At 39.1% G+C, this 15,477-nt stretch overlaps 2 protein-coding genes across 3 annotated transcripts in view; both read left to right on the top strand.

Annotated features, from left to right (window-relative positions):
* Positions 1–108: 108 nt before the first annotated feature.
* c18h3orf33 (c18h3orf33 homolog (H. sapiens)) lies at positions 109–2,660 on the top strand. Of its 2 annotated transcripts, none has more exons than XM_040008842.1 (5): positions 109–319; positions 596–655; positions 828–987; positions 1,541–1,701; positions 1,788–2,660. In XM_040008842.1, the coding sequence occupies exons 1-5, from the start codon at positions 158–160 to the stop codon at positions 2,040–2,042; spliced, it is 798 nt and encodes a 265-aa protein (XP_039864776.1). In that variant the 5' UTR covers positions 109–157; the 3' UTR covers positions 2,043–2,660. The 2 variants fall into 2 exon arrangements, with proteins under 2 accessions (XP_039864776.1, XP_039864775.1); XM_040008841.1 differs by having other exon boundaries at positions 117–319; positions 1,785–2,660.
* Positions 2,661–3,122: 462 nt separating this feature from the next.
* The window catches only part of plch1 (phospholipase C, eta 1), a 68,570-nt gene continuing 56,215 nt past the window's right edge, over positions 3,123–15,477 (top strand). The window contains exons 1-2 of the mRNA XM_040009682.1: positions 3,123–4,063; positions 13,775–13,885. Coding sequence (XP_039865616.1) covers positions 13,807–13,885 — 79 coding nt within the window. The 5' untranslated portion in view covers positions 3,123–4,063; positions 13,775–13,806. The remainder of the gene's footprint in view (positions 4,064–13,774; positions 13,886–15,477) is intronic.

Genomic DNA, 15,477 nt, shown 5'->3' with positions numbered 1-15,477 from the left:
TTGGTGCTTTTTATGTCACACGGGCTGTGAACTTGATGCTTTCAGACGCATTGGACGTGCACACCTTCCTGTCATTTCCACAGCAGACCACAAGGCGGAGCCTCCGCACGAGCCTTCACTGGTGAAGCGTCCCTCCCCAGAGTGGGCGGGGCTTAGGATGCGTCGAGAAAATGTCAACAACATGCCGCAGACTTCCAGAGAAACAGAAAGTGAGGAGGAAATGAGGGACAGACAACAAAGAAAGGAAGAAACCCCGGTGTCTCATAACATCGTGACTTTAATATCTCAGTTCGCAGATGATAATTTAACGCTCGTGCGGGTAGGAGTCTCCTTTGTTTGAAAGCTGCGATGTACAGACAGCATGGTTACTTCACTGTCAGCCTACATCTGCATTTAATCTTTCACTTGTTGGTAGCCTATATGTTGAAAGGAAGGACTGTGGTCTCATGCAAAAGCCTTCATGGCGCTGACCAGATGTCCTTTCTCTAGTTGTCCCCAGCAAAGTATAGTGCTCATGTGCATTATTAGCGACCAGCACTTTAGCCTGGTTGGTAACATCACTCTCATCCCATTACTATTCTCTTGTCTCCCCCAGAATATAAGCACTGGACTGGCCATTGCTGGTGTAATTGTCATAGCAAGGAGTATCAAACTGGTAAGGGAGAAAGACCCTCAAATGTTCAGTTGCACAACATTCACCCTGCTGATAGGTGTCCACTGTGTGCTATCTCAATTTGCTCTCTCAATTCGACATCCTACTACATAAGATGTCATTTTTTCTGTTTTTCTAGAATGAGTCATTCAGTTGTCTTGTTCCACCTCTGTAGATCACAAAATTTCAAGCTGCGTGTGACATCCCCGCACGCTTTATTGAGAGGAACGTCAGCCTTCGTGGGAAAGTCCATTCCATCACAGAGAAAGGATTTAAAGTGGAGCATGTCCCAATTTATCTGCCTGTTATCTCTCCATTACTTTCAAAGTATAAGGGTAATACGGGAGAGAGGAGATCATGAAAGCATGTGCACTATCACACCAGAAATACATGGTCTATACGATTCAGAGCCACTAATCTATGGCTTAGCAGCGTTAATTATTTAATCTTTTTGCACCATAATATAATTGTGGTGTTTTTACTTTGCAAAGTCGGACATATTTTATTAAATTGCCATGACTGAAAGTGGCAGGTAAGCCTGTTAGCTACTATATCAGGTCACAGTAGTCACTGAGCAATGAAATCATAAGGTGCAGCATCAGCTACTTCACAAAGGACACAGATAACACGTTTGCCCCACCTGACTCAAGATTTCAAACCTGATCAGTCATTTAGTATAGAGAGGGTTCAATTTGTCTTTGCATCTAACAACAATTTTTTTTCTTTATTGTTAAATGTAAAATGCAGCATTTCAGTAGTGACACCACTAAACTGTTACATTATGCTCACACCACTAAAAAAAATACAGTTTCAGGCCTTGCTCAAAATTCATATTCTAAACAGAATACATAAAATGTCAGGTAAATGCTTTGTCTTTCTTCTTTTCAGATGTATCTACATCCCTGCTGCTGGTCCATCTTGCAGGAGTGGAGCTGACACCAGAGGGGAAACTATGGCTGGAGAAGAATGTGGCCCCTTCCCAAATGGTGTGGTTGAAGCTTATCAGCCGAGAGGACGACATATTGCATTGTTTGGTGTCTCAAAGCAGGGTAAGGCAAACTTTATGTGGAAAAGTGAATAATTAATTTCAAGTTATAAAGTGATATTTCCCTGTCTTCTCCCATCTCTCCAGAAGGGGTCATTGAGGAGCTACTGTATGAACGAAGAGGTACTCAGGCTCGGACTGGCTCGCACTGCCCCCGTAGCTGGTGTCCTGCCTGACTCGCGCCTCTACTGGCGTCTCCACAGACGACTGCACAGGGCAGAGGTGAAAGCTGAGAGGAAGGGTCGGGGTATGTGGAAGGAGGACACGCTGTGGGAGAGAACTTCCAAAGCTATCAGGGACAACGCTGTATTCAGACTCATGAAGAGGATCTTTAAAAGAACCTGATGCACCAAGTGAGCGATGATTTCCATGTCAGAATCCCAAAACCTTTGTTGGAAGTGGAAGCCAAAAATGTGATATTTTACATTCCCTTTATTGTGCACTTAGGATTTCTTTAAGTCTTTGATCTGCTTTATTTTCTCTGATACTTAAAAACTATTCCCAAGAAGTACATTTATGCATCAAATCCTTAGTGCACCTGTTGCAAATGATTGAAACATGTTTTACTGTTTCTCAGTCATAAAAAACTTAAAATGATTAAAAAGGTTGTTGAAAGCTCTTCTTCCCTGAGCTTTCATTACCAATTAAACTAGAGCTAGACACAGCCTCGTCTGTTGGCGTGTGTGTGTGCGTGTGCGGGGGGAAACCCCACTAAACTCAAGACGGGGGTGGGGTATTTAATGGTGTTCAAAATAAAGGGGGGTCCACTTGTCCACAGTTGCTATAGAAACACTAAATGTGAAATACAAAGCGACTCCAAGGCTAAACTCTATATTGGTGGCCCCCAAACCCCATGGGAGCCTTATATATTGAGTGTGTGTGTGTGAGGGGGCTTTTAAGTACCTATAAAGAGGGCCCTTTTAGTTGTAATGTGACCAGTACATTTAAGCACTAAGCACAGTGGAAAATGGGAGATCAAATCTATTCTCTTTCAGAACGCTACATGCTGTTATTGTAGGCATGATTGAAAAATCTCATGAGTGATATTTATCTGCAAACGTTATTCTAATCAGCATACATCGACACCTGCACCAAAGCTAATTTCCTGTTGAGGATCCTGCTCCTGTTATTGCTTTTTCTTTGCCAACATTACACCTTGTGCCTGTGGCTGTTACACATGCTTCATCCGAGCAAGGCAGATGAGGAGGAGGAGGAGGTCCTGCAAAAATGAGGCCAGTCAGCGATGCGTCCTGAAGGGTGCGGGGCGGGGGAGTCACAGTGTAGTGAGAGGTGAAGCAGTCAATCCAGTGGGGCACAAGGAGATTAGTGCAGAGGAGGAGGAGGGTCACAGGGGTAGAAGGGGATTTTGAGTTTGAACACAAAGGCAGAAGAGGAGGAGTCACAGTAGTAGGGAAAGGGAGTGAAGGCGGGGGGATGATGAATCAGATTTCTCTTTTGTTGTGCAAATGTTACTAGCCACTGTTACTGCCTAAGAGGCTGGTGATTGGTGGGCTGGTTTAAATTGTAAGGTGCATTTCAGGCTGATGGCTGTTGCTGCTACACAAACTGTCACTGAGGGAGGAGTGGGAGGGAAACCACGGCTGTGACAGACAGCAGGAGGAGGGCAACGTTTCTAAAGCAAGTGATCACAGAGAGAGTGTGCTGTTTAATCAGGAGGTTTAAATGTTTTAGTTAGCTGTTGGTGTAACTTCTTCTTGTATCTCAATTAAATAATGGCAATTTTATATTTTTGGAGATAGCTGAGCAGTACTGACATATAGTAAATAGTTAAAAATTAGTTTCCAGGTAACCAGGGAGCCTTGATTTAGAGGAGCCTGTTTCTTATACATTACCAGAAACGTTGATGACTGTTACAGTGTCCAGTATACTACAGTTAACATTTTGTGCAGATAAAGAAAAATAGAAACAGATATGTCTTAGTGGAGAAAGCATTAGTAAAGACGCCAGCTTACGGAGGCTTATGCCTTTAAATGTTGAAGTATATAAAAAGCCCGTTGTGTCTTTTTAGTTTTAACTTCTGTAAATCAAAATCTGAGTAAATTATGAAACACGGTCCACTCCGAAATCCATTCCAGGCTTTCCACAGTTCACTAGTCCCACACCAGTAGTAGTCATTTGAAAAGGCACCATGCTTGATCTAGTGGTGGGTTCTTACCCACACAGTGAAGTTGTTGGAGTCTTCCCTGCCTTAAACCAGACCACTGGGACTATAACAGATTTACACTAGTGCCTAATGCTATGGAAGTCCAGAGCCTGAAGGACTGCTGTATTACTACCAGTGAAAGTGGCACGATTTTGTGAAGAAGGACAACTTAACTTCAAAATCAGAAACTGGAGTAAAAGACGTAAGTGGGCTGATAGATTCTTTCTTTCTTAAAAAAAATACGGCAAGACAGCAACTCATTAACTGTTACTAACTTAAAAGGCTTACTTCCCAACTGTGCACTTTAAGACTAAAACAATCTGCGCTCAGTCTGCTGTCACTTTAAATGTACTGTTGTTAGGACACTGTATGCAGTATCCAAGCAGCTGTGCACCTGTTAAACCTGTGTGTCTACCTGCACACAAGCTCTATAAAACCAAAACTCAAGACATTTCCATCCTTATCTTTATTGTCCTGCTCCAGGTAAGACAGAGTCAGGCTTAAAACATATCTCGGATCACTTTGACGAAAACAAAGTGAATAGCCTCATGTGATCATTTATACATTTCTGTCTCGTTCTTTGGCTTGAATGCTGCCGCAGTCAGTAATTAATCAGTGTGACCGATTAAACATTTCTGTGACATTCAATTTTGGCCACTTTCAGTGCTCTTTGCCATGTGAGCTTTAACAACACAGATTTTCAGCAGGGCAGCATAACAAAGGCCTTTATTACACTCAGCCGGTAGCCATCCCTGAAAAAAAGAGATGGGGCACTCCCCCATCCCAGAGCATACTCCTTGGGGATTTTTGATTTGATTTGAGTGGGTTATTGTGAGTGGCTAGCCTATGTGAAAGGCAAAGAGATTTAAAGACACAGGGAGCACAAAGTAACTCTCCTCACTGGTGCTACTGCCTCATAAACTTTACAGAATGCTGTCAGCTTTTAATACAGGGACTGTCTTTGTGTGCTTACTGGATGAAGTATACGCGGGCGGGTGACAAATTAAAGGAAAAATGTTAACCTGTGTAATGAGAGTGTCCGAATGTGGGGAACATTTTAATGGTAAAGTCTGGGTTTCTGTAACCTGCGATAAAACATTTCTATCATCATTGGAGTGGTGTCTTTTATGATGACAATACCACATCCACAAGAAACAAAGTGTCATTAAAGCTTGACAAAGTTGACACAGTTTGACAAAGTGCTGATGAGAGGTAAAAGGGCGTCACATAGCTTAAATAAGTTCAGCTGCTTTTTTCCAAAGCCATTTAGAAAACAACACAAAGCTAATCAATAAAACACTAAAATAAATAAATAGAAGGTAAGAACACTTTGATCTAATTTTAAGACATATTTTAAAACAGGCAGTGAGGAAGCCGTCCTACCATGGGCAGAGAGGTCATTCAACAATTTTGGTCCATAAGGTTAGACTGAGCTCGCTATGCCCAAGTTGGAAATATCTGTTGAAAAAAAATGGTAATCCATGTTCCCCAAAGACTTAATATAGCATAGAATGTAGAATGGCAAAGCACAGTGAAACTACACTAGCAACCCGGTATGTTGTTTTTTTTATCTGTAATTTGTCAGCATACTATAAACTGTCATTAGTATATCATTTTTTCATGTGCAGTTCTGTCTTGTTGAGCTTAGTTTTCTATTGAATGAGTCAGCTGTTTTTTTTCATCTTCTGTCACAATAAACACGCACTGGTAACAGCTATAACACTTTGCATCTATTCTATCACGCACCCACATGCACTGTAAAAGCTGTGTGTGTGTGTGTGTGTGTGTGTGTGTGTGTGTGTGTGTGTGTGTGTATGTGTAATACCTATGTGTGTGTGTGTGTGAAGGAATGCATCAGCCGTAAAGTGACTCCTTGTGTTGTGTGAGTTAAAGTATTGTGAACAGTGTATCAGCTTGCTGGTGTTGGGTTGTAGGAGTGGAAACATGATTCCTTGTGAGTGCCGGGATCACTCATGATCATGAATAATTTACATTTGTTGGTGGAAAAGAAAGGATGAGGTGATAAAGTGAACAGCTGAGGACTGAACTTTGTTAATTTTGTGAGAATAACTTTCTAACAATTTTCAGTCAACTATGCTGTAAAATGCATAACCGCAACTTGCGCAAAAACACTTGTTCCTCATATCAGTTTCCTCACATTGAAATGAGAAATCATCTGCGACATCTATCTGCTAAAGTAGGACAGTCTGGAAAATGGACTGGCATTATTATAGCACCTTTCTTCTTAAGTCAAGCACTCAAAGTACTTCCTACTGCAAATCTTATTACACACACACACACACACACACACACACACACACACACACACACACACACACACACACACACAGGAGCAACTTGGGGTTCAGTATCTTCCCCAAGGATACTTTGACATAGGATGGGAGAAGCCAGGAACCACAGGAACCAGAGACTGGCTTTCCAATTGGTAAATGAGTTGCTCTTCCACCTGAGCAACAGTGGCCCTAGTCTGAGTCTAACCTGAGAGTGGGAAGAATCAGGAGGGGGAGTTGAGGGATGGCTTTGCTTGACATAAGCATGACTTCTAACCCTTACCCAACACTCAATTCAATGGTAAAGCATGGAAACCTTACCACACACACAAGTTCTCCACACAGATTTTCACTATTCAATTGAGACTGAGATCATAAAGTTTTCAAAGATAACAGTAAATTCTGATATTGGTATTAATATATTCAATATATATATTAAGTGTATAGTAAAAGTATACCATATTTCTTTTTATGATTCTAAAAATACACATTTTTCCGACTATTATTGCGACCATGTTTTTATGCTAATCTAGCCATTCAGTTTCCCCTTGTGGTCTGTGGATGGACACGTTGTCATACTCCCAGAAACATTTTCCATCTGGGTAGACATATTTTAAAAGTGATTATTCAGAACAATTTTGTATTGATTTGCAATAACCTGAACTCTTAGAACAAAATCATTCCCCCTACACCAACACAAGTCCTCTGACTGTAGGAGTGAAGTGCCCAGGCTTTTCTTATAATTTATCACCTGTCTGTGGTTGGACTTATCCAGCTGACCCCTCTGTAACCTCAAGTTCCGCCCCGTATCCTTATCAGGTCAAAGCTCCGTGAAGCAGCTCTGACTGGGCAATTTAGATGTTATAACTTCCTTGTCCTTCCTCGTGGTCTGGTTAAAATATCTTACAGTTGTTTAAAGAATGAGTTCACTTGTCAGCCAACTGAACCGCACAACTCTATGCACAGACATAAACACCCAAATTAGAAACGTATACTTAAACCTGTTTGAAAAAAACAAACACATTTCTAGTTTGTAATAATGTATTAAACAATAAATTACAGTGTACAGTATTCATAAGTGTTCAAATGCCAATTCTTTGACTTTTGTTCCCCATACTTCCAGTACAGTCTGTAATAACGCATTACTGAATTAGTAGGTCACTCAGCCCTCTGCTATAAAGCTATCTGTCTAGCCATCAGCATACCAAGTCTGTTTACTCTGTTTTGATAGCTGCTCAACAAGAAATTGCAAGGTACTCATTGACCACGGAGGGTTTACAAGTAGTGTGCTATTAGGATCCCTTTTATTCCCATTGGAGTTGTAGTTAAGGTCAGTGTTTAGAGAGTAACACATCTGTCTTCGGTATGAGCAGAACACCTCTGCTTGTGTTCATGGAATCAGTTTTATGGCGTCTATTTACAGATTTTAGGATAATATACGGTAGAGTAAAGCAATCTGACAAACTATGTACTCTGTGTAAGTGTAGCTGTACTAACTCTAAACATGACTGACAGATGGCCTCATGAGATAAAACAGAACAATCATTGTATGTCTCATTATTCGTGTCTGAGCAGCAAACTCTTTGCAATGTGTCAGTATGGCGTAACAGATGCTGCTCTTTGTGTCACAGTCATGAGAGGGGGACATTGTTCAGTGTACTGATATATGGGCACATATTTAAGTCATGTCTCAAGAACGTTGCAAGTGGCCTTCAAGAAAAAAAACCTCCCATTTTCTTGGAACATGATGCTGTTTTTTGCCCTTTAATATCACTGCCCCCAAAACTATTTTGTTCTAGGCCTGTAGAGCTTTTCATTAGCACTATTCATGTAAAGCATGGTTTCACTGCCGTTCAAATAAACTGGTGGTGCATACTGTGTTCAGGGTGTCCCCAAAATCAAATATTTAAATTCCTCAAAAAATAATCTCAGTTTCTCTATAGACATTATGCTTAGCGTAAGGACTTTTTCATAACCACTAATCCAGATCATACGGAAACATATCAATGACTAACCTCATTCTCTTGGCTTACATTTTATCCATTTTCTGTGTCCTCAACCTATTTTTTCTGTCTCTGCGATATGGGGACACCCACACTGTTACTGAAAACTATAAAACCCTCTTCCTTTATCTTTCCTGTGCTAATGTTCATTATTAACCCAACTATAGCTCTGCGACTGACCAAGAGGTAGCAGGTCAGTATATGTTAACCCTCCAAATCATCAGTGCTATTCACATGTCTGACTTCCTTTACTTCCACAGTTAGGCAGTGCTGTACATGTTTGATTATTTGTTCATTTATTTATTTATTTTAAGGAATATTTCTGTTAGATTAGGTAGATTGTCTAAATTACAGCTTTATTCTAACTTCTTTCAACCTCAAAAATCCTGCTTTTTATGGATGTCTTGACATTATACTTAGTTGTATAGCCTGGGAGAAGAGTAATACTATATGTACTGGAGTTAAAGGAGCATTTAGACATGGGGATGGCTGACAACATCTAATCTATTAAAACACGTGCAAACATCTGTGGACATACAGTATGTATGGCACAAATAGAATTTCTGACCAGCATAAAAATTAGTAACTGACCACCTTTATTCTCCAACACAGGGTGAACTCTCTCAGGGAAGCTTTCATTGTAAATTCTTAAATAGTCTTCAGGAATAGTTTTCCAGGCTTATTGAGGCACATTCAAAGCCTTTTTGTTCTGTTCTCTGTCAAGATGATCCCACACTGCTTCAGTAATGTTGAGATCTAGGCTTTGGCGAGGCCAGCCCATGACTGATAGCGTTCCATTGTGTGTTTTTCTTTTTCGGTATTCTTTTACTGCACTGACAGTATGTTTGGGATCATTATTATACAGAGAAATCAAGCTGTTGCCTGTCAGTTGCTTTCCAAATGGTGGTATTGCATGAGTATTGCATGATGGATCAAAGTCTGATGGCTCTTCACTGCGTCCATAGTTCCATCAATTTTGACAAAATCTCGAACACCACTGGAGATCCAAACCATGACAGAGCCTCCACCGTGTTTTACAGATGGCTGCAGACTCTCACTGTTGAACCTTTCTCCTGACCCTATCCATACATACTGATGAGGTTTAACCAAAAACTTTTAAATTTTGATTCATTGGTCCATAACACCTCTTGCCACTGATTTTCAGTCCGGCTCTCAAGTTCAAATTTCATTTCAAGTTCTCGTGTCAAACTTTGGCCTTTTCTTCCTGTGTTTTTTCCTGTAACAAATGGCTTCTTGACAGCCACAGTTGCAATGAGACCATTTCTAATGAAACTTCAAAAAACTCAAGATACTGTTTATCTATAGATAGTTTTGTAGCCATGACACTTGTTATTTTGTTCACCACATCCAGTTTTGTCAAAATGTTTGACAACTCAATGTTTGACTGGCTAACAGCTCCTTGGGAATCATCTCTTTGGTGCAAAAATGTAAATTTCTGACTTTCAAACTTTATTATGTTTGTTGTTTTTCATAATTTCAACTAAAGGGGACTAAATTATATCTTTGTAAAAAAAGACACTTGTTCTTTGCCAAGTTGTCTCTTTTGTGTAGACACAACATTGGTTCACCCCTTGAGTAGCAGCCTTTCGAGGTTCATTCCTCTTGAAATGGTCAGATACAAGAATTGGATGGAAAATGAGTAAATACAGGCCACAGTCCAAAGAAAAACTTCAGATCTTCAGAAACACTGGAGAAATGCTGTTGGAGATCACTTGATTTGAATGGAAAAAGTAAACTGGATGAATTTCTTGATTCTGCATGTAACAGCTAGCTTGTTGATGTTAGCTTGCTTCCTGGCTAATACTGTAGCTGGCACAATACAAATTTTTGTTTTCATCCACATGTTGAGTTTGTGTTGGAGTCTGTGTTGAACTGAGATGCAGTTATTTGTTGTGTTAGTGAACTCCGTTTCCAAGCAGACATTAGCAAGTGTTGTATTCTGTTGACACTGTAGCACACCGAAAGAGAGGCAATGAGGCAAGGCACTGTGAAACATGGATATGCACAACAATTTCACAGAAAATCCAGCATGTGTACTATACACAGAAATCAGTCTGATGCAAAAAGCAATGAAAATCAATGAAAAGGTAATTTTGTAAACTATGTTACAACCCAGTCTCACACTGGCAATAAAATATGCAATGAATGCTTTAAAACTGCTTCATATTCTCACAATATGGTTTTGTTATAATTTCAACATACACACTGCTCCGCATCCTGAATATGTGACCATTTGTGTTGTTCCTGATCTGTTATGCTGTTACCTCACAAAACAAAAAAATCTATTATATATCTAAAACCTTTAGATGCACCCAAACCCTTAAACAACTGCAGGATACTTTAAGTATTATCAGACAAGGTGTTTGAAGATTATCTAAACCACTTCATTTGATGCTAAATTTGAAAAGGAATGGTTATGCAATGACTGTAATTTACCATTATAGCAAGGAACTGTTAGAAACACTAGAAAAAACTATACTCTAATGAACTAAAATAAAATAAGAATTTAGAGGAAGGTTTAATATTTGGGGCATTCATGAATGTGTATTGAGACTCTTGGTGTGTCTAGGACTGTGAGCCAACAGCTTTCAACAGTTCTTTTTTTTATTGTAATACTGTACTGATTTTCCTAAACATTGCCTCTGACATATACCCTCCAAACAATAATAATTAAAAATACTAAAACTAACACTCAAAATGAATCAAAAAGTAAACTAAGGCTAAACATTTTCAAACAAAAATTAAGCTGAAATGAGTTAACATGCTCTGGAAATTAACTGAAACTAAACTGACTTAAAGTAAAAAGACAGAAAGTTAAAATGAAATTAAAATGAAAAAACTGATTAGAAAATACAAAACTATAATAACTCTGATTAGATCTCACCCTGGAGATTTAACCCACATCCACAAGCAGAGGCTTCAACATGCTACAGGTAACCTCTGCATTAGCACTGCATGCATAAGACATCAATGTATTTGGAGCTGGCTCTAAATAAAAAAAGACTGGACAAGTGGAAGTATTGAAATGCTGCACACATATATTTGAGGTAATCTTACTCCAGTATGATTTAAATAGCTACTACAATAAAGCTTTTCACTTGCGGATATCTTTGACCTACTTCCTGTCAGGACCTGAAATAGGCAGTTTGGCAGTGAAATATCTATTTTTAAGCTGCTCTCTCTCCCAGTCAGTAGCCCAATGGAAAAGAAAGAATGGACTGTACTCCCCTGAGGTTTTTGCACTCCATGGTTAAGTAGGGTACTACAGTTATGCAGTAATAAGACTCATTTTACTAACTCACAAGACATGAGCATGACAGTACCCCCACACACATGCACAAACAGCTGAATGATGATGCAATGATGCTTATTATTTTGCATATAAACATGCTTAGCTCGGCTTAGAGCAAAGACCGCAAATGCAGTAATTTACAGGGAAGGTCTTGTTTGTTTAGTACAAAAAACCCCTACTGTTTGCTTCTTGGATACCTCCCAATGATGGTAAGTCTTGATATACCCAGCCACTGTACAACTCATTTTTACATTTAATTTGGTTTGTTTTTAACAATTAACGGATGATTTCTGTACTAATTAGTAAACTTTTGAGGTGGTGGGGTATAGAAGTTTTATGTTAATATAGAGCTAGTGCGCTATCCTGCTTCCTGCTGTTTTCAGTGTGCTGAGCTATTGTTTCTCAGTACCTATCTGTGTAGCTTTACATTTAATATTCGTGTTTTCATTTATAATATCTTCTGGTGAGAAAGTGTCTAAATTGTGCTATGTTTTCTTCAAACTGACAAGACCCTGTTTGTGGTTCTGTCTCAGAAACACCACTTACTAAAAGAATTGTCAGTTCAGATGGTCATTGCATTGTTGATATCATTTTGCTATGCGCCTTTGCACAGCATTTATAACGTCTGCTGACTTGTAAGTGCAAACGTGGTGAGTTCTTGCCATGTGATTTGTCTTTTTTTCGTAATCTATCTGCATTGCAACCTGACATCCCGTTAAAGCTGTGCAAACAATATCCCCCATCATCTACCTCAGCTGCTCAACTCTTGTCTCTAATTTGGACTCTGTTATGAAAACAAACAGAATTTAGGAACATTATTCTATAATTAAGCAGTAAGTCTCTTAGGGGCTGCGCTCTACAGTGAATTCAGAGCCCCTAAGAGACTTTGCTGACATAAGGTGGAGCAGAGCTGGAGAGAAGCCTCAGATTTTTGTGCTTTTGGCATGAAGGCAATGCAAAAGTTGTCTCATCTCCTTTAATTAAAAAGCTTTTTTGTTGAGCAGGAATAATGACACAAATTCAAAGCCGTGTTCCGCCAACTACCAGTGCACTAGGCTGCACTGATTAGCTGAAATATGTGCTATCAAAGCTTTCCTTAACTCCTTTCTGTGCCTTTGTTGTTCTTCTTGAAACACTTTCTTTGTTGTTTTCCTCCACACCCTGAAGTAAAAGGTGAATATTTGTGCTTTCATATGGTTTGTGCTTAAGTCAGTTGTTTCTATTACATATAATTTTCTTTCTTTAAATATCTTGTAAAGTTAACTTCCCGCAGCAGCAGTTACCAGTGTTACCTAAACAATAAATGTAAGATCTGACTGATTGTTGAAAGTGTAGTATTCCAGTTGTCTGCTACAAGAAGAGTTAAAAAATTGAAACTGTTCCACTGACACTACAAGGCACTGACATTTTTGGATTATGCACATTCTGACTTGAATGACACGGATCTCGTATTAACAGGACACATAAGTCTTGGTCCATGTGGTCTATGATAAACACCATTCACATTACAGGTCCGTTTTAAAACAAGGTGGTTGCAGGGTCACAGGAAAGTACTTTCACCTTCAAGACACTTGACCCTTGAGCTCTGTGTGTTTCAACAGTCAACTCTCCTCAGGTCAGCTGAAACCAGACGGCAATAACTGTCTCAGGGGCTCCAAGCCTTTTCAGAACTACACACCTTTGGTGTGTGTTTGTATGTGTGTGTAGTATGATGCAATAAATCAAAGAAAGACAGATGAGCAACAGGTGGGAAATCACTAAGAGCTGCCATGGAAATGGTAGGAATGAAAGGTAATCTGGAGGAAGTAAAGGGAAAAGAAGAGAAACGGAAAGAAGATAAATGGGAACACATGTTGAGAAGTAGATGGGAAAAATCAAAGGAGACAAAAAACTGAACGAAGAGAACTGGCTAGAGAAACGGGACCTGGTTGGTGAATGCAGAGCAGGCGAGACAGCAGGGAGCCTGGGTCGTGTCTAAATAGCAACAATCGGATAATTTAATTCAATTCAAGCTTTGATTACAGAAGCAGGAAAGGACTACTGAAAGATTACTTTCATGTTGACTTTTGCCATTATTGTAATTACATCTCCATGTCCAGAAAGCATTTAGTCTTTAAACCTTCAATAAGCCTTATTTTAAAATGGAATCACTTGCTGTTTGGAGATTTGTGACTTGGCTCACAGCTATGGACCTGCAGTAGATTTATTTTATTATATAACATATATCATCATATTACTTTTTACATTTATCCAGATTTCTGCAAAAATGTTGAGACAACATAATCCAATTGTCCTCTCCTTCATAGGTCATCCAGTTGTTTCTTCTCCTCTTCTCAAAATGAGCTCCTGGGTGGTGAACAGGAAAGGAGAGCCGCAGTACCGACGGCACTTCTTGGCAGACAATAGCATCTTTCACGGTAAATATCAAATAGACACTCACACAATATTCTGACACCTGCATGTCTTGAGAATGGACACTAGAGGGAGATGCATTGCCAAAAAAAGTGCTTCAAGTAATATCAGACTAGAATCAGACTGCAAAGCCAATACAACAAAACCTCCCTATTATGGTGTAAAAAAAGACAGCTGCAAGCAACTGACTCAGTGCATAACATACATGGAAAAACTGTTCATAGGTGTTTGTGTTGGCAGGTTATTGGACTTTCTTTTATTGCTTTCTTTCTTTTATTGATGAAAAGCATCTCTTTGCCTTCCATGAACTTCTCACCATGGAAAAGAGTACCTGTGAAGTTAAAACAAGATATCTCTGATCTGTTTCTCACATTTCCATCAGTACAAGGTAATGTGTCTATGAAGCTGTTACCAAAGCAATGATTTTCAAACCATTTAATAATATACATAATTGGAATGATCACAGAGACAACATATCAAATGTTGAAACTGACGTATAACTGATATGTTGTAACTGCTTGTGTTTTTAAAACATATATATTTTTGATGACAGTAACATTTTTCGAAGATGTTGGGACAATGGCAACAAGGGATCATAAAATAATAATTTGAATAATTTGACTACTGATTAGGTTAATTTGTAAGAGTACAGAGGGGAGAGGTCTAGGATTCATAGAGAATCTAGACTTTTTTTCAAATAAAACTAGGCAGGGAGTCACCATTCTGAAACTTTGCATGGGATAAAATGCAAGAAAATTCAAGAATTACTGATTTTTTTTAAATGTTTTTATTTTTATTTTTTTATGGTCAACGTAAGCAAAATGGAAGATATTTGGGGATAAAAACATCTGGACACAGTGTCACCAAAGCAAATGTCTGTATAAGAAACAATATGGAAAAAAATAGATGAAATATTTGTGACATTTGGGCACTCGGCATGTGTATGGACTTGGGAAGTGATTGCCAGAGAACACAGTTCATTCCTCCCTCCACAATTAAAACTGCCACTCAGACCTTATATGTGCAACATCCAGAGTTGAAAACGTATTCTGTTCTTTGATGCATTGAAATTATTTTTGGAAATCATAGAGGCTACAGCGAAGAAGAACAATCCAGATTATTAGCAGCTAATACCTGCTTGACTGAATGAGAGTGCACTGGTGCCTTTAGCATGGGTACCCCTTATCTGTCGTGAAGGTGCCATCATGCCGGACAATATATACAGGTTTTGGAGCATTGCTGCATTTCTTTCTTTCTTTCTTTCTTTCTTTCTTTCTTTCTTTCTTTCTTTCTTTCTTTCTTTCTTTCATTACCTTTGTTATATCAAACTATATCATTCAAACAACAGCATGGCATTGTAGTGAAAGAATCTAGGTTCTAAACTGATCTGCCTCCATTCCAGACCTGACACCCACCCAAATTTTGTCATACTGCTGTAAAATGACAAAAATTGACTACTGAAAAAATTGCTGCTGAAATGGATTGCTTTTAAAACTCCAACAGTTCATCTCCTCACCACCCAAGCATTTACAGCTTTTTGTTAAAAGAAGAGGTGCTGAAACACAGTGGTGTTAAAAATACCCCTGTCATCACATTC

Source organism: Simochromis diagramma, unplaced genomic scaffold, assembly GCF_900408965.1.
Source record: "Simochromis diagramma unplaced genomic scaffold, fSimDia1.1 OVJJ01000344.1, whole genome shotgun sequence".
Classification (NCBI taxonomy): domain Eukaryota; kingdom Metazoa; phylum Chordata; class Actinopteri; order Cichliformes; family Cichlidae; genus Simochromis; species Simochromis diagramma.
Note: the sequence above shows the minus strand (reverse complement) of the source record. Positions and strands in the feature narration are given on the sequence as shown.